We start from the raw sequence: 23,005 nt of genomic DNA, 5'->3' as shown, positions 1-23,005 counted from the left end.
CCCCCATTGATCACCACTCATGTGATCTCCAATTCTGTGATTCTGTTCCTGTTCTAGTTGTTTGCTTAGTTTTGTTTTGTTTTGTTTTTCCAGTTCGGTTGTTAATAGCTGTGAGTTTGTCATCATTTCGTTGTTTATAGTTTTGATCTTCTTTTTCTTAGGTAAGTCCCTTTAACATTTCATATAATAAGGGCTTGGTGATGATGAACTCTTTTAACTTGACCTCATCTTGGAAGCACTTTATCTCTGCCCTTCCATTCTAAATGATAGCTTTGCTGGATAGAGTAATCTTGGATGTAGGTCCTTGCCTTTCATGACTTGGAATACTTCTTCCCAGCCCCTTCTTGCCCGCAAGGTTTATTTTGAGAAATCAGCTGATAAAGTCTAATGGGAACTCCTTTGTAGGTAACAGTCTCCTTTTCTCTTGCTGCTTTTAAGATTCTCTCCTTATCTTTGATCTTGGGTAATGTAATTAAGATGTGCCTTGGTGTGTGTTTCCTTGGGTCCAACTTCTTTGGGACTCTCTGAGCTTCATGGATTTCCTCGAAGTCTATTTCCTTTGCCAGATTGGGGGAGGTCCCTTCATTATTGTTTCAAGTAAGTTTTCAATATCTTGCTCTTCCTCTTCTCCTTCTGGCAACCCTATGATTCAGATGTTGGAACGTTTAAAGGTTCCTGGAGGTTCATAAGCCTCTCCTTATTTTTTGAATTCTTGTTTCTTCATTCTGTTCTGGTTGAATATTTCTTTCTTCTTTCTGCTCCAAACCATTGATTTGCGTGCTAGTTTCCTTCCTGTCACTGTTGGTTCCCTGTAGGTTTTTCTTTATTTCACATAATGCAACCTTCATTGCTGCCTGGGTTTTTTTTATGCTGTTGAAGTACCCAGTGAGTTCCTGGAGCATCCTGATAGCCAGTGTTTTGAACTGTGCATCTGATAGATTGGCTATCTCTTTGTCACTTAGTTGCATGTTTTCTGGAGCTTTCAACTATTCTTTCATTTGGGCCACTTTTTTTTTGTCTTGATGCGCCTGTTACATAGTAAGGGGCAGAGCCTTAAGTGTTCGCCAGGACAGGGCAACCCACATTGCTGCGTTCTGACGCTGTATGTGGGAGAGGGGTCTGGGAGGGAACAGTGACACTTGCTCTGCTCTCTGCCAGTTTTCAGTCACTTCCCCCGCTTCCCACAATCCAATTGGGCCCTTCTGGTGCTGATTCCCAAGTAGTGGTGTTGAAGTATATTCTAGGACCCGATGGGTCTTTCCAACAAACTCTCCTGTGAGGCTAGGAGTTTGCCATCGCCTCAACCCCCACAAGTGTTTCCAGTCAGAGGTTTTGAGGCTTTATTTTCCCACCTGGAACCCTGGATTGCATGGTCTGTCTCACTCCCCAGTTGTTCCTCCCAGTTTATCTACAAGCAAATGTGGGACCACCCAGTCTGCAAGCCACTGCTTTGCCTGGTCCGCCAGCTGCCACCTTGCCGTGTGTCCTAACCACACAGCTGCCCAACTCTGCCCTTCCTACCAGTCTGGATGAATGTTTCTTCTTTAACTCCTTGGTTGTCAGACCTCCATAAGTTTGATTTTCTGTCAGTTCTGGTTGTTTTTTGTTTTTAAATTTCTTGTCCTTCTTTTGGTTGTGTGAGGAGGCACAGTGTGTCTACCTACGCCTCCATCTTGGCCAGAAGTGTAAACCTTATTTCTTATATATTTATCTATTATTTCTTCATTAAATTACCATAAAAGTACAAACTTCACTTAGCTGTTATTTAAACAAAAGTATACTTGGTTGGGGTTGCTATTAGTTTACCTGCTGCTTTAATGACTTAAATTTTAACTTCCCAAAAAACTAAGTAACTCAGGAGAAATGTTTTCTTCACAAATCTAAAAAACAATTGTTCCAGAGATACAGGTTATAATAGAAATACAATTTAAGAAATATAAAATTTATATAAAAGCTGTTCTTTGCTGATCTAAAAGAAGTCTGTTTCTTTTAGAATGCCAACTAATGCATGTAAGTCATTGAGATCATATGATTTAACTTGTTTTCCTGCAAAATACATATCTGTGAACAAAGGCACAACACATTAGCACACAGAGAAAGGTGCTCTCAGAAGGATGATACAGAACAAAAAATGTAGTTCAGTAAGTATTCATTAAGTTCACAGAACAAGTAACGTACTGTGTGTTGGGCACAGTGCACAACTCAAAGGTGAATCAGAAACAATCATAATCCTCAAAAAGACCTCAATACTCATGGATATCTAAACAGGTCAAATACTTTCTTGCCTCTCTATTTGCTCAGGCTATCTTCTCCGCTTGCAGCAGGCTTCTTTTCTGTATGCCTATCAAGCTTTCAAATTCCATTATCTCCATGAAGCTCCCTCACCCCCACCCCATTCCATGCCCTGTTCCACATGCTATCCCCAAACACTCACATAATTGCACATTGCTTGTAGTATTTATATCAGTGTGTTTACATTTCTCTTAAAAATCTATATAGTACCTTCAATTATAAGTACTTATAGATACATGTACTATTCCAGTTCCAAAACAAGCCTTACTGGCGTCCTTAAGTCTCCTGCAGTTATCTATGTGTAAACTTTCCTAGACAGAGGGGACAAAGTAATCATAGATTTTACAAGAGGCTTACTGACTCCTCAAGTTGCTCAGAAAAACCAATACAAACAATCTGCTATGTGTGTAACTACATCTAGCCATAAGACTCTTAAAACTATACCAAGTAACTGAGAAATGTTTCTTTCACATATTCAAACTGTCATTGCTTCCATAAATATAATATAAAATTATATTGATATCAAAAGCTGTTCTCAGCCCTGGCTGGCGTAGCTCAGTGAATTAAGCGCGGGCTGCGAACCAAAGTGTCACAGGTTCAATTCCCAGTCAGGGTACATGCCTGGGTTGCAGGCCATGACCCCCAGCAACCGCACATTGATGTTTCTCTCTCTCTCTTTCTCCCTCCATTCCCTCTCTAAAAATAAATAAATAAAATCTTTTTTTAAAAAAAAAGCTGTTCTTGTCTAAAAAGTAATAATAAAATTCCTAAAACAGAAAACACTAATATAAGAAGAAACCCTTGTAAGTAATTTACAAGAGTAAATTAAAAAAGATAGAAATATGCTTTCGAAATTTTAACAAGAAGTCTCCCCCAGGTTTTTTGTTGTTTTTTTTCATTGATTTCTAAAATACAGTAAAATTAAATGAAGAAATGCATTAACATATGGACCAACATGCTTATGAATACAAATAAGAAAAATATACTCATGTTTATGAACTAAAAAACTCATGTCAAATTAAATTACATTTTTAAATAAGCAGAAGCTGGTACTTTAAAAACACATGAAGCAGAAATAAAACTTTAATCATTTACTAAGCATGTGTAAGGTTTCACATTCACAAATTACAACCTCACATGGTGTCAGATGAAAGCAAAGAACTCAAAGACTCATGAATAAAAAGCATCCACAATAAACAAATCTAAATTCCAAAACCACCATCAAAAATAAAAACTGCATTAAAAAGCCTTCTGAACTGTATTGTCAAACTTCCTTTCTAAGGGAACTGATTAGAACTATTAGCTCCAATTGTGGTAAATGCAATACATCTAATCAAAACATTACCTGCAAAGAAATAATGTAGAACAAGTGGCACCTAACCAAGAGTTTTAAAGAAATGTAAGACTGCTGGGTTTATTATTATAGTCAATGTCAGAAGATAGAAAACTGCTAATAGAAGAGTCTACAATAGGACAGGTACTAAAAGAAACCCCAGAAGAGACATCTTATTTCCATACTGGACAAACTGGTCACACTAACACAAATGAAATGTCTTGATTATGCTATGAAGATAAGCATGAGTAGAGATCTTTTAAAGGACATACAGGCATGTAGAGTTCGGGGAAACTGTTGATAAACTATACTTAATAAGGCTTCAGACAAAAGGCTATATGAATAAAGGAAGTCTTTAACTGCTGGATCTTTATATATTTATTTTTAATAAGTAATACAACTCTATAATGCAGGTATTCTTTTTTATATTTTAAAAATAAGAAAATATGGGTAAGCAAAACTGCCCTAAGGTTACACATAGGCAGAGTTGAGATCTGAATAAAACATTATTTGATTAAATAAACTTGGGGTTTCCCAATAAATCAGGATGAGAACCAAGGTTACTAATCTTATTTACCATTTTTTTCAATGTCTGGAAAAAGGAATTGAAATGAGAAAGCATGAAGACTCAGACAACACTTCTCTTAAAATCTTGTGGGAAAAATAAGGCCTATACTGTTAGCCATCCCCTTATCCACTGTTTCATTTTCCACAGTTTGTTACCCTCGATCAACTACAGTCTGAAAAAATTAAATGAAAAATTCCATAAAGAATCGTAAGTTTTAAATTATGTGCTGCTCTGAGAAGCATGATGAAATCCTTCTCAGGCCCTCTCCACCTCTCCTGGGACATGACTCATTCTAGTGCATACAGCATGGATGTGCTGGACAATATCAACCCACGTCAGCAGCCATGTGGGTTAACTGATCAGTTAGGAGAGAGAGGAGAGCACATTCATGTAAGTTTTATTACAGTATTTTGTTATAATTATTCTATTTTTAGTTACTGTTGTTAATCTCTTAATGTGCCTGACTTATGAATTAAACTTTATCATAGGTATGTATGAGAAAAAATATGTGAATGTACACACACATATTGAGTACTACACATGGTTTCAGGCATCCACTAGGGGTCTTGGAATGCATCCCCTACAGAGAAGCAGGAACTTCTATAAACAAAAGAGTATAAGCCATGAATATAAGCCAAGAGAAGTGCTAAAACATTGTGGTAGAGTGCTAAAAAGTGCTTAAGAGGAGAAAAGACTGTGGACTGAAATACCTATAGCAGATTTTATGGAATGTGAATTACACTTTAACACAAATAGGACATTTGGGTTAACAGTGAAAAAAGTTAGGGAAAATTTCTCATATGAGACATAGAGAGAAATAACAAAAGACAAGACCTAGTCAGGCATATTAAAAACAAAAACCAAACAAACAAAAACACAAAAAGTGACCTCATTAAGTAATGATGAGTGTTACTGAAAGGAAGGACAGCAGATGAGTTAAAAGTATAGCCACTTGGAACTAGATTACCTGAATTCAAATTCTGACTCTGTCATATACAAGGTATATAAACTTAGGCAAATAACTTCTGTAAAATGATAGTAGTTCTGAGGATTAAGTAACTTTATATAAAGCATTTTTATTACTGTTTTTTTAATATTTGTTGTTTTATTTTTAAGGTTGACACAAGGAAAATGCAAAGACAGATCATGTCCCTCTAACTAAATATTAACCCACTTGCAACTAATTACTTATTATGTCTTACTTTTCTAGGTTCAAATTGGTATCAGGACTACTATAGTGGGTCAACAGTTTCACCTAACACTGTCTGTCCCAACTCTTAAACTCCAGAGAATCACTCAGTTTTTCGTCAGCACTAGGGAGGGTGCTATATATGTTGGCACTATTGTTTTGAGAGGGAAAAATAAATGCAGTTCTGGAAGGAAAAACTTCTAAAGAGAACTCTGACAAGAAAAACTACTTTTTGAGAACATTATGGTCCCCTTCTATGGCTTCTTCCTATTTCCTACTCACAGAGTTACAGACATGAAAACCAATACTAAATTCTGAGAGCTACATCCTACATTCTAACTGCTTTCCATATTTAACCATTTAACTTTTAAAAATATGTTTGTTATGATCATGCTCATTAACTGTTAACATTCTATTTTTTTAGTACATACACACTGAAAATGAATCTATTTGGCCATTGAAGCACTCATTTATTTTCAACTGCTGAACATTTATTATTATCCTCCCAGATCCTCAATTTTATGTCCATTTTTATCTTATGCATTCATTTTAATTATAATGAGTATCAGTAATAATGATTTTAGAAAATTAAGGCACCTTAACAGCTTCAAGCAAATCACTCCCACTATAGTGTATGATACCAACTCATCTTTATTTTAAAATATTCAGAAAAGATTCCTGAGTATTCATACATTTTTTTAACTATGGTAAAAAAAATTTTATTTTTTTATTTTAATTGTTGTTCAAGTACAGTTTTCTGTCTTTTACTCCCATCCCAGCCCACCCTCCCAGCATTCCCCACCTCCCTCCCATTTCTACCCCCCCGCTAGTTTTTGTCCAAGTGTCCTTTATACTTGTTCCTGTAAATCCTTCCCCTTTTCCCCTGAAATTCCCTCCCCTCTCTGCTCTGGTCACTGTCAGACTGTTCTCTATTTCAGTGTCTTTGGTTATATTTTGCTTGTCTGTTTGTTTTGTTGTTTAGGTTCCTGTTAGGTGAGATCATATGGTATTTGTCTTTCACTGCCTGGCTTATTTCACTCAGCATAATGCCTTCCAGCTCCATCCATGCTGTCACAAAGGGTAGGAGCTCCTCCTTTCTTTCTGCTGCATAGAATTTCATTGTGTAAATGCACCATAGTTTTTTGATATGTAAAACATTTAAAATAGTGCTTAGTGCCCACCACATATTAAATAAGTTCTAGTTATTACTATTGTCATTGTTACTGTTTTTTATTGTTGCTGTTGGAGAGTCAGAGGTGAGGAGGGGTAGAGAAAAAGTGGACAGATTCTGCCATATCTTGAAGGGCATTCAGAAAAGTAAAGATGAGGTCTCCTCTGTCAAGGGTTCACACTGGACACTTGAATAAGGGGTAGACACAATTAAAGCAACATTTTAGAACAATCTGGTAGTGCTTGGATTGATATGGAGAGGACAGGCTGAAGACTCGGAAGCTATTGTAACAAAGCAACCAATTTTTGAAACCTGGAAAACTGGAGGGCTGCACTTAACCAAAATGAGAAAGCTGAGAAACAGAGCTTGTTTTCCTAAAGAAGAGGGGCTTTGAACACATGAAATTTGAGAGGTAGCGTAGATTTCTCAGGTAGGTAGAATTTGACAGATCGGGACTTGAGATAAAAATTTAGACATTTTCAGCAAATTAAATAATTTATTCTTTCAACAAATATTTGGAAAAATACAGCCAACTGGTTGTTAAAAATAAACTTCTAATAAAATGTAATCCATTCATATTTTTAAAATTTCCTATTGTCTTCAACACACTTAACATCTACACATGAACTCAGTAAAGTGTACTTTGTTTTTCCCCAGGAGGAGACACTACGAATAAGCAGACCAGTGTCTATTTCTGAGCTATACCCCTGCAAAAGTGGTAAAAATGCAACACAGGTGATTTTCCTTGATGGAAAAGAAACTTGAAAAGAACCCAACTAGCCCTGACAGGTGTGGCTCAGTGGATTGAGTGACAACCTGCGACCCAAAGAGTCACTAGTTCGATTCCCAGTCAAGGCACAGGCCTGCAGGCCAGGTCCCCAGTTGGGGGCACGCAAGAGGCAACCATACACTGATGTTTCTCTCCCTCTCTTTCTCCTTCCTTTCCCCTTTCTCTAATACTAAATAAATCTTTTAAAAAAATGTTTATCAAAAAAAGAATCCAATTATTATATCTGACAATAGTCTGGATACTCATGTAAAATAAGACACACTTGGAACAAGAACTTAAAAAAAATTTTTTTGTGTTGTTCAATTAGTTGTCCCCATTTTCCCCCCACTACTCTCCACTGCCCTGCCCACTCCCTACCTCCCACATTCAATGCCCATTCCCCTGCTGTTTTCTTTATCCATGGGTCCTTTATACATGTTCCTTGATTTGACCTTTCACATTCTTTCACCTGTTCTGCCCTCCCCTGTTCCCTTCTGGTCACTGTCAGTTTGTTCTTTACATCTCTGGTTCTATTTTGCTCACTCATTTGTTTTGTTGATTAGGCTCCACTTATAGATGTGGTATTTGTCTTTCACCACCTGGCTTATATCACTTAGCATAATACTCTCCAGTTCCATCCATGCTGTTGGAAAAGGTAGGAATTCCTTGTTTTTGCTATATAGTATTCCATTGTGTAAATGTACCACAGTTTTTGGTCTACTCATCTAGTTATGAGCACTTAGGCTATTTCCAGCACTTGGCTATTATTATAACACTGCTATGAACACAGGTTCTTCTGAATTGGTGTTTCAGAAATCTTATGGTATATTCCCAGCAGTAGAATCACTGAGTCACAAGGAAGTTCCATTTTAATTTTTTGAGGAAATTTCATGCTGTTTTCCATAGTGGATGCACCAGTCTGCATTCCCACCAACAGTATATCAGGGTTCCCTTTTCTCTACAACTTCACCAGAACTTGTTGTTTCTTGATTTGTTAATGGTGGCCATTCTGACTGGTGCAAAGTGGTACTTCATTGTGCCTTTAATTTGCATCTTTCTGATGCCTAGTGATGTTGATCATCCTTTCACGCATCTATGGGCCTTCTGTATTTCCTCCTTGGAGAACCATCTGTTTGGGTCCTTTGCCCACTTTTTAACTAGGTTGTTTGTCTTCCTGGAGTGGAGTCATGTGAGTTCTTTGTTTTGCAGATCATACCCTCTCCAAGGCATCACTGGCAAATGTATTTTCCCATATGGTTGGTTCCCTTTTCATTTTGCTGATGTTTTCTTTAGCTGCACAGAAGCTTTTTAATTTGATGTAGTCCCATTTGTTTCTTCTTTTCTTTACATCCCTTGTTCTAGGGACATATCAGTGAAAATACTGCTGTGTGGAATATCTGAAATTTTTCTGCCTATGTTTTCCTCTAGGACTTTCATGGTGTCATGACTTATATGTCTTTTATTGAACTTGAGTTTATTTTTGTGTATGGTGTAAACTGGTGGCAGAGTTTCATTTTTTTGCATGTTGCATCTCCCAACACCACCATTGAAAAGGCTATTTTTTACTCCATTTTATGCTTCTGCCCCCTTTGTCAAATATTAATTGACCATAGAGACAAATTTATTTCTGGGCTCTCTATTCTGTTCCATTGGTCCATGCATCTGTTCTTATGTCAGTACTAGACTGCTTTGATGACAGTGGACTTGTAATATAGTTTGATATCAGGTATTGTGATCCCTCCTACTTTGTTCTTCTTTCTCAAAACTGCTGAGGCTATTCGGGGTCATTTATGGTTCCATATAAACTTTTGAAATGTTTGTTCTATGTCTGTGAAACATGTCATTGGTATTTTAATAGAGATTGTGCTGAATCTATAAATTGCTTTGGGTAGTACGGGCATTCCGATGATGTTAATTCTTCCAATCCATGAACACGGCATATGGTTCCATTTATTTGTGTCTTCCTTAATTTCTTTCTTCACTGTTCTGTAGTTTTCTGAACATTTTTTGGTTAGGTTTTACTTTCTTGGTTAGGTTTATTCCTAGGTACTTTATTTTTCTTGTTACTATAGTAAATGGGATTTTTTTCCTAATTTCTGTTTCTGATATTTCATTGTTGGTGTACAAAAGTACCTTTGATTTTTAAATGTTGACTTTGTATCCCACTGTTCTGCCAAACTCACTTGTTATGTCGAGTAGTTTTTTCGTGGAGTCTAGAGGGTTTTCTACTAAAGTATCATGTCATCTGCAAACAATGACAGTTTTACTTCCTGCTTTCCAATTTGGATACCTTTTTTCTTTTTCTTGTCTGACCACTGAGCCTAGAACTTCCAAAACTATGTTGAATAGAAGTAGTGAAAGCAGACACTCTTGTGCCAATAAAGGAACAAGAACATTTTTTATTTGAAATGTGTTTTGAGTTCTAAAGCCTTTAATTGAATGATAGTGTTGCTTTCCCCTTGCATAAAGAACAATTTGCGATGTTTGAACAACTGAAAAGGCAAGCTCAGAATCAGGATTACTTCAGATAGGCAGGTGATACTTTATGAACAGCACATATGCATCTGCTGTAGATGTACAGTATTTCTATCTTTAGGTGATAGTCAAAAGATGTTTACTTCAGAACAGAATCCATTTTAAATATATTCTCTTCTAAAATTGATGGTAATACAATACTTAGCATAGTTCATTATTTCAACAGTTTTATTAGAAGTGTGAAAAGGTAATTCATTATAATTGGGAAGCTAAAAGAATATACTAAAATATATCAGATTGTAAGTATTCATGCAGAATAGAAATATAAGAGATATAGAGAAAAATATCAGTTACAAGTTATAATTTTATTTACTAAAACAATAAAGTAGTAAGAATAGAAATAGAAAAAGACATAATAAATATTAAGAAAATTCAACTATCCTAGCTTAGGAATAAGTATTTTAAAAATACACCTATTGTGATATGTATTTTGAGTGCTTAACTACTAGGAAGAGAATGACTACATTTTCTTGAACTCCCATTTAATCATCTAATACCTTCGGTGACTTTAAAGCATCTTTATTTTCTTTTGCTCTCAATCCACTTTCCAGCCCAAGAATAAAACCTGTGTTCACATTTTAAATTAATATTTAAGAATATTTCCTGTTAATAGTGTTATCTATAAAATCCCAACAATTAACAACATATTTTCTGATACAACACTGGAAATTTTCTCTTGAATAATATGGTGGGAGAGTAGAAAGGAAGAAAAATAGAAAGAGAGAAAAGGAGAGGAAGGAAAAGAGAGAAAGAGTAAACATAGATTACAAAAAAAGGAAGATACCCTTTATATGCAAGTTTACATAATCATCTACTTAGATAAATCTATAAAAAGGCTACAAGAAGAAACACTTGAGATTCCATATCCAGCAAAACTATCCTTCATAGATGAAGGTGAATAAAATCAAAAATGGATAAAGGACTTAAAAATAAGTCATGATACCATAGAAGTCCTAGCGGAAAACAGGCAGTAAATTTCAGACATCCCATGTAGCAGTATTTTTCCTGATACTGTCTCCCATGGCAAGGGAAATAAAGGAAAAAATAAACAAATGGAACCACATCAAATTAAAAGGTTTCTGCATGGCTAAAGAAACCATCATTAAAACGAAAAAAGAACCAACTACATGGGAGAACATATTTGCCAATGATACATCAGAGAAGGGTTTAATCTCCAAAATATATAAAGTTACATGACTTAATACCAGGAAAACAAACAACCCAAATAAAAATGAGTGAAGCACTCTGGCTGATGTTGCTCAGTGGACTGAATACCAGCCTATGAACCAACAGATCATCTGTTCGATTCCCAGTCAGGGCACATGCCTGGGTTGTAGACCATGTGCCCAGGAGGGGACATACAAGAGGCAACAACACATTAATGTTTTTCTCCCTCTCTCCCTCCCTTCCCTTCTGTCTAAAAATAAAATCTTTTTTTAAAAAATAGGCGAAGGACCTGAATGGACACTTCTCCAAGGAAGACATACAGATAGCCTACAGACATATGAAAAAATGCTCAACATCACTAGCCATCAGAAAGATGCAAATTAAAACCACAATAAGACCACCTTACACTGTCAGAATGGCTATCATTAATAAATCAATAAACAACAAGTGCTGGGGGGGATGTGGAGAAAAGGGAACCCCTGTGCACCATTGGTGGGAATGCAGACTGGTGCAGCCACTGTGGGAAACAGTATGGAATTTCCTCAAAAAATTAAAAACAGAACTACCGTATGACACAGCAACTCCACTGGCTGGGATTATACCTTCAGAATCCTGAAACACTAGTTCAGAACAACTTATGCACCCCAATGTTCATAGTAGCATTATTTACAATAGTCAAGTGCTAGAAACAGCCTAAAAGCTCATCAGTAGATGAGAGGATAAAAAAAATTGTGGTACATTTACACAATGGAATACTACATAGTAGAAAGAAAGAAGGAATTCCTACCTTTTGTGACAGCATGGATGGAAATGGAGAGTATTATGCTAACTGAAATAAGCCAATCAGTGAAAGATAAATACCATATGACCTCACTTATAACTGGAATCTATGAACAAAATAAACTAATGAGAAAAATAGAACCAGAGACATGAAATCGTGGAAGAGACTGATAGCTGTAGGAGGGGAGAGGGTGGGGGGAATGGTAAAAGGAAAGGGAAGGGATTAGTCAAAGAACATGTATGAATGACCCATGAACAAAGACAACAAAGAGGGGATTGACTGGGAGAAAGGGGTGGGCTAGGTGGAGGTAGGCAACAGGGAAAAAATTGGCACAACTATAATAGAAAACACAATGAAAAAAATCATTAAAAAAAGACAGAACAGTCTAAAAACAGGTGAAAGTGAAATTAAGACATCTTCAGATAAACAAAAACTGAAAGATTCTGTCAGTAGGCCCGACAGGCTAAAAAATACCAGAATCCACACAAAATAAAAAGTATCAGTAAATATAACTATTTAAGTATTATGAAAACAGTATGAAGATTTTTTTGTTACTATTTTTTTGTTTTAAAAGAAAGATACATAGCCCTGGCCAGGTGGCTCAGTTGGTTGGAGCATCGTCCAATACACCAAAATGTTACAGACCTGATTCCAAGTAGTGGGTGCACGAGAGGCAACCACACACTGACGTTTCTCTCCCTCTCTTTCTCCCTCCCTTTGCCTCTGTCTAAAAATAAATAAATAAAATATTTTTAAAAACACAATTAATCTATGTGTTGTCTATGAGACTCACTTTCACTATTCAAAGACATAAATAGCTTGAAAATAAAAGGAAAAAACATGTACCATGCAAATCGTACAAAACTAGACTTGAAGATAAAAATTGTTACTGAGACAAAAAAATTTTTTACAATGTGTTCCATCAAGAAGCATTTATATACCTAATTAAAAGCATTTATACACCTAATTACAGAGTTCCAAAATACATGAAGCAAGAACTGAGACCTGATGGAAAAAAATTCCATCAATAGTGCGAGACTTCTATAATGGAGAATGTCTATGGTAATTAGAACTAGTCATAATATCAACAAGGTAGAGAAGAAGACTCAAACCAGTGGTCCCCCACCTTTCTGGCACCAAGGACTGGTTTTTCCACAGACAGGCGTAGGGAAGAGCTCAGGAGGGGGGTCAGGAGGGGGAACTCAGGCGAGTTCCCCTTGCAGACAGGTTGGGGTTGGGGATCTCTGACTTAAACATCACTGTAGTTGACTAGACCTAACAAACATCTATTCAACAGTGCACTCAACAATAAATATTCTTTACAAGTGCACATTCTTCTGGATAGACCATGTGTTAGGCCTTAATACAATCCTTGATAACTTTAAAAGTACTGAAATCATACAAAGTACCACAGAGGCAGGGAAAGTACCTCAGAAATCTACATTTGGGCTCCTTGAGTCTGTATTTGAATATGAAGATGTATATTTATATAGTGAGTCTCTATGAAACTGGAAAAACAGTCTCAAGTGGAAAGAACAACTATTGGGAAGCTTAAGATGAACAATTCCGAGTTTAAACAGGGTTAGGAGAATTTCAAGTTCTGACCTCTTTGTTGGAAAGGGGAAACTACCTTGAACACCCAGGGCATTCAGAGGAAGCGCTAGAAGAAACAACTTAGCAATAGAACTAAAACAGTAGTCCTAGAGTAAAGGCTACTCTTGAACAATATCCAATCAAAAATCACTAGACATGCAAAGAAACATGAAAACGTGGCACATAACCAGGAGAAAAATCAATTGAAAGCAACAGGCTCAGAAATGACACAGACATGGAATTAGCAGGCAAGAACTTTAGAAGAGCTACTACAGACAATAATTTATTATAATTATATTGATTTACAGGAACAAAATATATTATATAAAATTATAAATTATGGCCCTGATCTGTGTGGTTCAGTTGGTTGAAGCATCTTCCTGTAATTGAACAGATGTGAGCTTGATCCCTAATCTGGGTGTTATGATCCCCAGTCTGGGTACTTACGGGAAGCAACCAATTGATGCTTCTCTCTCACATCAGTGTTTCTCTCTCCCTTGCTCTCTCTCTAAAAGCAATGAAAAAATGTCCTTGGGTGAAAAAATAATAAAATTATAAATTATGTTCCAGGATTTGAAAGAAGTACCCTGGCTGATGTGGCTCAGTGGACTGAGCACCAGTCTGTGAACCAAAACATTGCTGGTTTGATTCCTGACCCCGGCACATGCCTAGGTTGTGGGCCAAGTCCCCAGTTGGGGGTGTGGAAAGGGAACCAATTGATGTTTTTCTCCCTCTCTTTCTCCCTTCCCTTTTCTCTAAAAATAAATAAGTAAAGTCTTTTTTAAAACATATGAATATAACATTGAGAAAAATGGAAGATACGCATATATACACACTAGCACAAACATATTTTTTAAAAGATGCAAATAAAGCTTCTAGAGAAGAAACACACTATCAGAAATGAAAAGTTCACTAGATGTACTGAACAAAAGATTAGACAATGCAGAAGAAAAGATCAGCAAATCTGAAGACAAGGCAATAAAAGTTATCTAAACTGAAACACAATAGTAGAAAAGTGAGAGGAAAAGGATCAAAAACTATTGCAAGATTAAAGGAGACATGACAACTAATTTAATGTGTGACCCATGACTGGATTCTGAAATGGTTAAAAACAAAACCCCTATGTCGGCCAATTTGAGGACAATTAGGAAATGTAAACATGTACTCACAGCATTTATTGATATTAAATTTCATAAGTGTGGTAACTGTATTTTGTGGACATGTAGGAAAATGCTGTTGTGAGAAAGAGAAAATCACAAGACATAAAAGATGTGACCATTCTAAAGTAGTCTGAGATAAAACACTTGAGAATAACTAACAATGATAACTTCAACAGGATAATGCCTTGGGGGCATTACTTTTTTAATATCCATCTGAGTACTCTAAAAACCTGATACACTTCAGTCAGGCCAGGGTAAATAAACTAACTTTAAATACAGGGTCCAGCAGAAGTAACTCCTGGGTGAGTGTGGTTGGTAGCATAATAGTATAGGTATAATGATTTACAGTTTTAATTTGAACGTTTCACCTAAAATGTCATATGGTGTGCCTGAGTGTGATATTGTTAGGTTACAGAATTACATGCTTATGACTTTTTAATAAAAGATTTTGTATTAAAAAGGGAGTGCTATTTGTGCCCTACCCCTGTAGAATAAATTTTAATTACCGTGGTTCATTAATAAAATAATATACTCATTTCACCATTTCTCAAAAAGATAAAAGTAAAATCCTGCTACACCTTGAAGATAAGTGAAAATCACAATACTAGAAAACTGATTTTGAAATAATTTATAAAGTATTACCTTACAATTACAAAGATCATTTTCTTACGGTTTTTGTTAAAAAACATTAATTATCAGAAAAGTAAACTTATTACCACCTTGAAAAACAGAGATCTGATAACAGTGCATTTTGAATGCCAGACTTTATGCTCCTTAAGAACTACCTTGTTTATTTGTACATATTTCAAGCCCAGGAGAATCTCTCTCACATAAATACCTGTTCTTCAAACTAAACCACAGCTAAGGTAACTGTCTATCTACCCTACCCAACAAGACATGCCACAAAAATAAAATTTCCTTATATCTGTTGGTTAGTTCACCTTAAAAGGATGCCAGAAATTTGAATAAAATTTTACTGTAATATTTTGCATTTTCCCAGCTTGCTCAAGTAGATGGCACCAACTGTAATTTGACCTTTTCCAGTGACTTGTAATCATGAACAGCTTCACCAGACCTTAGCTGGTTTTTCTCTTTAATGTTAAGTGTCAAATATTACTTCCTCTCTGTGTGCTTACTACTAGGAGACGACTGGTAGTCACTCCAGCTGCATTCCACCCTTGGTCAAAGAAAGAGAGAAGTAAATCTAAGGATTCTAAACTTAAAAAAAAATTAAGTACATAAAAGTTGAGAAAAACTCTTAGGAAAAGTACATGATTTTAATACTGAAGCTTTGTGACACTTATTACAGTATCTGGTATTTTAGGTGTTGTTCTGAGATGTGCCTTTTAATGGCACTTCACAACTGTATATGTCTATTTAGGCTTAGAAAAAAGCTGAATTTATTTGTTTCATTAGAAAAAATTTTCTAAGGCCAGGAAAATCTGTATCTGTATGAATAGTTATTCATTTCAAGTACGGCAGATAACAAAAGCCAGAATCCTGGGAACTTTAAAAATCAATTAAGACTTCAGAGGTAGCATTTAAAGTCAATCTTTGGTACATGGGAAAGTAATTTTTAAATATATGGGTAGTGAAAATTGTGGGCAATAAAATAACTTAGTGGATCTTGGTGAACTTTTAAGTAAAAAGAAAATCCGTACACCAGTGTATCATAAGTAGTACAGAAAAGTACAGTTTCATAAAACTCCATTATTGGCTGTGTGTTGTTATATATTGGGGCATGAGTAAAAATAAATGTCTTAGTGTGGGCTGCAGTCAAATGTTTGAAACCCACTCATATAGTGAGTTCTTAATGTTCTGTAGGTTGCCTGAAATCAGAAAAGAGATTTGTACTTTTCCACTCACTGCAACAATAATATTCTGCAACATACCATCACAAAATCAGTCATTAGTTTATAGGTGTTTCAAGTGTGGCTGTTTCCAATGAACTTTTAATACTGTATCTGACATATGATTAGTCCTAAAGGTTAAAACTAAAATAATCCTTTTTTTTCTCAGTGACATTAAGAAAATCCAAATAAACCTTTATGTGTGGCTATTTCTGATGCGTATCGTTAATTTGAAGTAAAGATGCTTTAAAAAAATTCACTACAAATGAACTGTCCCACTTAAAATAAACTACATTAGTTAAAAGCTACCTAAATATTTAATTTTCAGAACTGCAATTTAAGTTTAACAAGAGTATGCACATAATATTCTCCAGCTACCTATCTATTAAAGTACATATTAAAATGAAGAATCTAAGTTCACATTTTTTTTTGGATACCAATAGGACTCATATCCAATCAAATCTTAATCCGTTCTCATCCTAACACAGCAGAAGCTCTATTTCCACCCACCCACCACTGTAAATAAAGCTTGATGGGAGAACTTCTTGTGCACCAAAAGAATAATAACTCTCTGAACTTGCCATCAGTCTACTGGGAATTTCCAAGTATGCCAGGGACTCCTACTGCACTTAAAAATAACTGATGGAGCAATTACAATAAGAATTGTGATGCTCAGCGCCACCCAGTGACAGATCTCTGATTATGCGCCTCCTTTACTGCCTATTCATTTTGGTGTTCTGAGGCACTGTAAAAAAAAGCTCTACTCCACAGCAGCTGAAGTAAGAAAAGATATACCTATGAGTTTTCTAGGCTAGGATCAAAGAGAGAGGGAAAGACAGTAAATACTATGGAACAAAAAGAAAAGAATCTACATAAAGAAACAAGAAATGCACTGTATTGCTGGGGTTTGTTCTGGCCTTAGCAAAAAATCTTTCCCATCACAAGCTTTTTCAAACACAAGACAGAATGAGCAGCTTAATAAGCAATCACTTCATAGTACACTTGACATCACTTTACTAAAACATCTGAAATTACTGTAAAAATATTATAAGTAGGCAACTCCTTCATAAAAATCAGATATTAATACTAGTTTAATATGACCTATATATTAATAAAATCTAAAAGATGAAGAATTTACCTAATAAAGTTTTTAATTTGGTCTGCTTGAAGGACTTAACAACTCTAACATTAATAAGTAACAGGTCTCTCTTAAGAGCAGGGTAGTAAGTACTCATATTCATTTTACTATAATTTAAATTGTACATACATACATTATAAATGCTTTTTGTGTATGCTATATTTCAAAACACAATAAGACTTTTTTAAAAAAAAACAAAACACCATAATACAGATACTGGGTGGTTTCAGAGCCTGGCCTCTTCTGACTATCTTGGCTATATTACACTGGGTTTGGGCAGTTCTACCAACCTGAGACAACTGCAAAGATTAAATCCCACTCCAACACCATTCTTTCCTCACATTATTTTAGTATCACTAGAGGCCGTGTGGAGAACAGCTACTCCACTAAAGACAGTACTGGGCTAAAATGGCACTTCATTAACAGAAGTTCAATGATATACACTATCTTTCCCTCTTCCTTTCAGTCCCATTTTCCTCCTTAATTAGACAATCATCATTTACAGTTCATCTGAGTAATCTGAATATCTTGATTTTGAAGCAAAAGAACGTGTAGGGAAGAGGTATGTAAATAAAGTTACCAAAATAACACTGCTTAGTTGGGTTAGGGTAAAATACATGCAATTAACTAATTCTCCAGTTTTTTTCTTTCATTTAATATTACATTTCTGATTTTAAAGTATTTTTTTGCTTTATTAAAGTTTTAATATTGAATAAATTTGTGTTTTAAAAAACCTAATTATTAAAATGCAGTTATGTTTATCAATTAAGGAGTGGGAGAAAAAACAAATGAGTAAACTAACTAGTAGCAAAAAGTTGTTTGAATCATAATGTGGGTTGAAATGTTCCCATCCACCAAGTATCTTTGGACACATTCTTTTAGTAGAATCTTTTAAACATAATTCTCAAGTAGATTAATAACAAGTGCTATACATTACTTTGTAGGATTATAGAGAAGACTTAGAAAAATCAAGTGACAACATTAAGTGACTTTCAGATAATTTGCAGGGGTTAATTTCTACTCCAGGTCATATCTACTTACTTAGTACTACTGAAATAAAAGTGCCGTTCTGAAATACCATGTAATGTATTAAGTAGGAGGCCTGAAAAATGACAATGAAAGGCAATCCTAGAGAGGAAAACTGGAGGACTATTTTATAATATATCAAAATTTTGCAAAAAATATTTTTATATTTATTATGACCTTACAATGTAGATCCCAATAATCTTTTAAAAGTTTACTGTAATTTTAAAAAATTCTCATAAATATGTAGACCTACCGAAAAGTATTTGTGGGGCAATACATACCTAAATTTAAAAATACCCAAGAGCATTAAGTGAAGTGCACATGAAGCCAATAGAAGGTTCCTATAATATTATTTATTCTTTAACCTGGTTAAATTTAATTGTAAGCCCTTAGGGTTTTCTAAATTAGTTCATTCAGCAAATATTTATTAATCATCTACCAAGTACCATACAGCGTACTAGGCACCAGAACTAGAGAATCTAAAACATTACCTCTTCCTTGAAAGAGACTGACACAGGATTAAGTAAGTACTATATAAAAGAAGTGATCTGCTCTTCCTTGGAGAAAAATCAGAAAAGGTTTCAGACAGGAGATGATACTTCATCTTACGCCTAGAAGTTCAATTTCCCAGACAGACAAGCAGAGAAAAGATGTTACAGATGAAGAACATGGTCAAAACCAAGAGACAGGGAGAGACTACTCAGCATGTATGGAAACTTGTAAATAATTTTTTTTATTTTGAATTTGAAAGATTTATTTATTTTTATTGAGAGGGAAAAGGAGGAAGAAAGAGAGGGAGAGAAGCATTGATGTGTGACATACATCAACTGGTTGCCTCTTGCACGCCCCCAACTGGGGACCTGGCCCACAACTCAGGCATGTCCCCTGACCAGGAATAGAACCAGTGACCTTTTGGTTTGCAGGCCAGCACTCAATCCACTGAGCCACACCAGCCAGGGCCTTCTAAATTTTTGAAGGTTAAGGTTGAGGGGACAGGCGAAGCACAAATGTGACTTGGGAGAGTCAAAAGTCAGGTAAAATAGGGGTTTGTACCACAACCAAGTGTTGTAAACATCACATTCCAACTGAAATGAGTATGAACATATTCCTTATCATCTACCATCCAAATGCAACTCCATCCATACCAAAAAAAAAAAAAAGTCAAGAAAATAATCTGTCCTTTCAGCCTCTTTGATGATGGCCTATATGGTTTTGCAGCCACATTTTTCAAAAGTAATTATTAGAGCATAGATGATAATAAAATTCAGCAGAAGTACATGCACTGCACCAATTGTTTACCAGGCTTCCTTAGAATTCAATTAAAAATAAATTGACTATTTGAAGAAATAAATTGACTTTGCATTAAAATCATATGATTAAAATAACCTGGACTATAATAACAATGGACAGATTTGTGATAATTAATTTTATTTGGTTATAGACACTGAAATTTGTGCAGTTTTGAAAAGTTCTATTCTATGTGATTATTTTAATGTTCTTGAAATAACCAGAGCATTTTATGAACATTTTTAAATGGTATATTTCCCATGGAAATGCTAATATAAGTCCTTGGAGAACTCTCTGTCTCAGAATGCTAAAAAGTTGTTTTCCTAATTAAAACATTTAATATAGCCTTAATTTATTTGCTAAAGAGCCAGCAAAGTTTTTTTTTAACTTCAAATACTCACCCCAAACTAACATTTCCAAATAATCTTGTAACAGTAAAGAACAGCATTTTTCAAAGATAAACAAAATAACATTGTTTTGCTTTTCCTCTAAAGAGCTTTATTTTTCAGAGGATACAGTTTTTCTCAGTGTAAGTAAAAGTCATTGTTTTCAGAATAACAGCTGGCGTGTGATCAATGTTCTTACTGGCCTTCTGGACATTCCACATATCCAAATACTGTTTCTAAATACTTGTTTTGCTGTTTGTCTTGAGGACAAGATAAATTAAAAAGCTCAGATGCACTTCTCCCAACAGCCGACAAAACAAGTTTTTTTAAAGTGCTCTATTTTAGAATGTTACCAACGATGTAATTTCCTGCCTTCCAAAAATTGTTCCTCCATCTTATTTGCCTATCTCTGTTATCTCTAAATCACAAAACACTGGTAAGTTTTTAATCTGCCATTTCCATTATTTTAGCAAGTAAAGGGCAAATAAAGAGCTACACAGACAAGAAAAAAAATTAAAGGAGTTCATCATCACCAAAGCATTATTATATGAAATATTAAAGGGACTTATTTTAAGAATAAGATCAAAACTAGAAACAATAAAATGTCAATAAACACATACTTATCAACAACTGGATCTAAAAAACAAATTAAGCAAACAAGAACAGAGACAGAATCATGGATACAGAGAGCATTTTGAGGCTTGCCAGATGGGAGGGAGTGTGGAGTAAATGGGTGAAGAGGGTGTTTCTTAATCCCTGGGGATTAAGAAGTACAAATCGGTAGTTATAGGAATAGCCATGGGGAGGTACAGTACAGTAAAGAAAAGGGAGTAGTCAAACAACTTATACAAATGACCCATGGACATGGACAATGGGGTGGGGACTGCCTGAGGTAGTGGGGGATGCTGAGTGAAGGAGGACAAAAGGAGAAAACTGGGACAATTGTAATAGCATAATCAATAAAATAGAATTAAAATTAAAGAAAAAATAAAATTTAAAAATAAAGTTATTCTGGTTTTTATTTACCAAAAACTGAACTGAGGCAAAAACTGTAATAGCATAGCCCTGGCTGGTGACTCAGTTGGTTGGAGTGTCCAACCAAAAACCAAAAGGTTGCAGGTTCAATTCCCAGTCAGGGCATATAACTATGCTGCAAATTCAATCCCTGGTCAGGGCATGTAGAGGATACAACTGATTGATGTTCCTCTCTCTCTTTCTCCCTTTTCCTCTCTCTCTAGAATCAATAAACATATCCTTGGGTGATGATTAAAAAAATCACATAACATAATAGTGTAATAAACCTTGGAATCAGCATTTAGTTTAATTTTTTAGAGGCAAGAAATTAATGAAGTATCAAATAACACTTCATTTTTGTTAGAACAATCTCTATGAAAGCTTAGTTTTGGATCAAATCTTAAAATGGTTTAAATTCAAACTACTATGAACATAAGATTTCTGGAGAGCAGGAAATCTACTACATTTGACTTCAAGCTCTAATTTATTTCTTATTTAAAAGCAATTGAGAGTTTAGGTTTGTAACTAATACAAAATAGTAACGATATCTATTATTTATAAAGTGTTCTACATTTTCAAATCCCTCTACAGTTATTTCTATTCCTTTAATAAGTTTGTTTTGGAGGTGTTATTTCTTTTAGGAAATGAAAGGAGCAGAGACAAAATTCAGGCATAGTCCAAAAACAGATTTGTAAAAACAGTATTAAAAGTGTCCAAAAACAAACACACGCCTTTATAGTAGCGCTGATGATAGCAGGGAAGTCCTACAGCAAACTTTATTTTACTATCTAAAACACCAGCTTAACCACACTTAGGAGACAAATTTTATACAGGTAACAGGATCAGCTTATTACAACAGAGAAACCCCAATGTCAACATAGATACAGATACAGTAGAAGGCTGGAGACATAAAACTAAAGGTTAGCATTTCCATTCCTACATTAGATCAAACAAGATTCCACTATTCCACTACAGTTCAAAGATACCCAACAACCACCTTGAAATTCTTAGTCAATAGTAATTATTTAACACCCTGGCTGGCATTGCTCAGTGGATTGAGCGCGGGCTGCGAAGCAAAGCATCACAGGTTCAATTCCCAGTCAGGGCACATGCCTGGGTTGCAGGCCACGGCCCCCAGCAACCACACATTGATGTTTCTCTCTCTCTCTCTCTTTCTCCCTCCTTTCCCTCTCTAAAAATAAATAAATAAAATCTTTCTAAAAATCTTTTTAAAAAAGTATTTATACTCTAGGCAATTTGCTTGTTGTCAGTCATACTAAAACTGTGAATCATGAAACCAATGGCGTCTTCTTTCTCTTTGCACTGGTTGCTAAAGGCTTAAATACAATTTTACAGCAAATGAATAAGACTTAGGTAAACCTATTCCTGTATTTTTTGCCTTCACCATCTCATTTTCCTATGTCCTCACTTCTTTCATTTTTTAATCTGAATGAATTGTGTAAACTTTTAAAATCCATTCTGAAACAAGAAAGTATTTAAGATACTAACTAAACAAACAGTAACAAAAAAATTAAAAAGCAACATTACCTTTACATCAAAATTACAATCAAGTCTTCTAATTAACACGATGAAAGTTCCAGATGAATTGTCTTTTAGTGGTGGAGGCACTATGGGTTCACAGGCATTCTCTGGTTTTGAGTTAATCAAAAAACCCTGAAAAAGAATTGGTAATGAGATTTTTCAGTTTCAAACCTCAAAAAATTCATTCAACTGGCTTCTATCAAC

General features: G+C 35.2%; 1 protein-coding gene across 8 annotated transcripts in view; it reads right to left on the bottom strand.

Moving 5' to 3' along the window:
• Positions 1-23,005, bottom strand: part of RNF13 (ring finger protein 13) — a 123,557-nt gene that overhangs the window by 48,982 nt on the left and 51,570 nt on the right. For all 8 annotated transcript variants that reach the window (XM_045851831.1, XM_045851836.1, XM_045851833.1 and 5 more), the window contains one exon: positions 22,808-22,933. In XM_045851831.1, coding sequence (XP_045707787.1) covers positions 22,808-22,933 — 126 coding nt within the window. Of the gene's footprint in view, positions 1-22,807; positions 22,934-23,005 lie in introns of those variants that run through there.

This window comes from Phyllostomus hastatus, unplaced genomic scaffold (genome assembly GCF_019186645.2).
Source record: "Phyllostomus hastatus isolate PE091 unplaced genomic scaffold, TTU_PhHast_1.1 phas_contig_86, whole genome shotgun sequence".
Classification (NCBI taxonomy): domain Eukaryota; kingdom Metazoa; phylum Chordata; class Mammalia; order Chiroptera; family Phyllostomidae; genus Phyllostomus; species Phyllostomus hastatus.
This window is presented reverse-complemented; position numbering and strand designations above follow the sequence as displayed.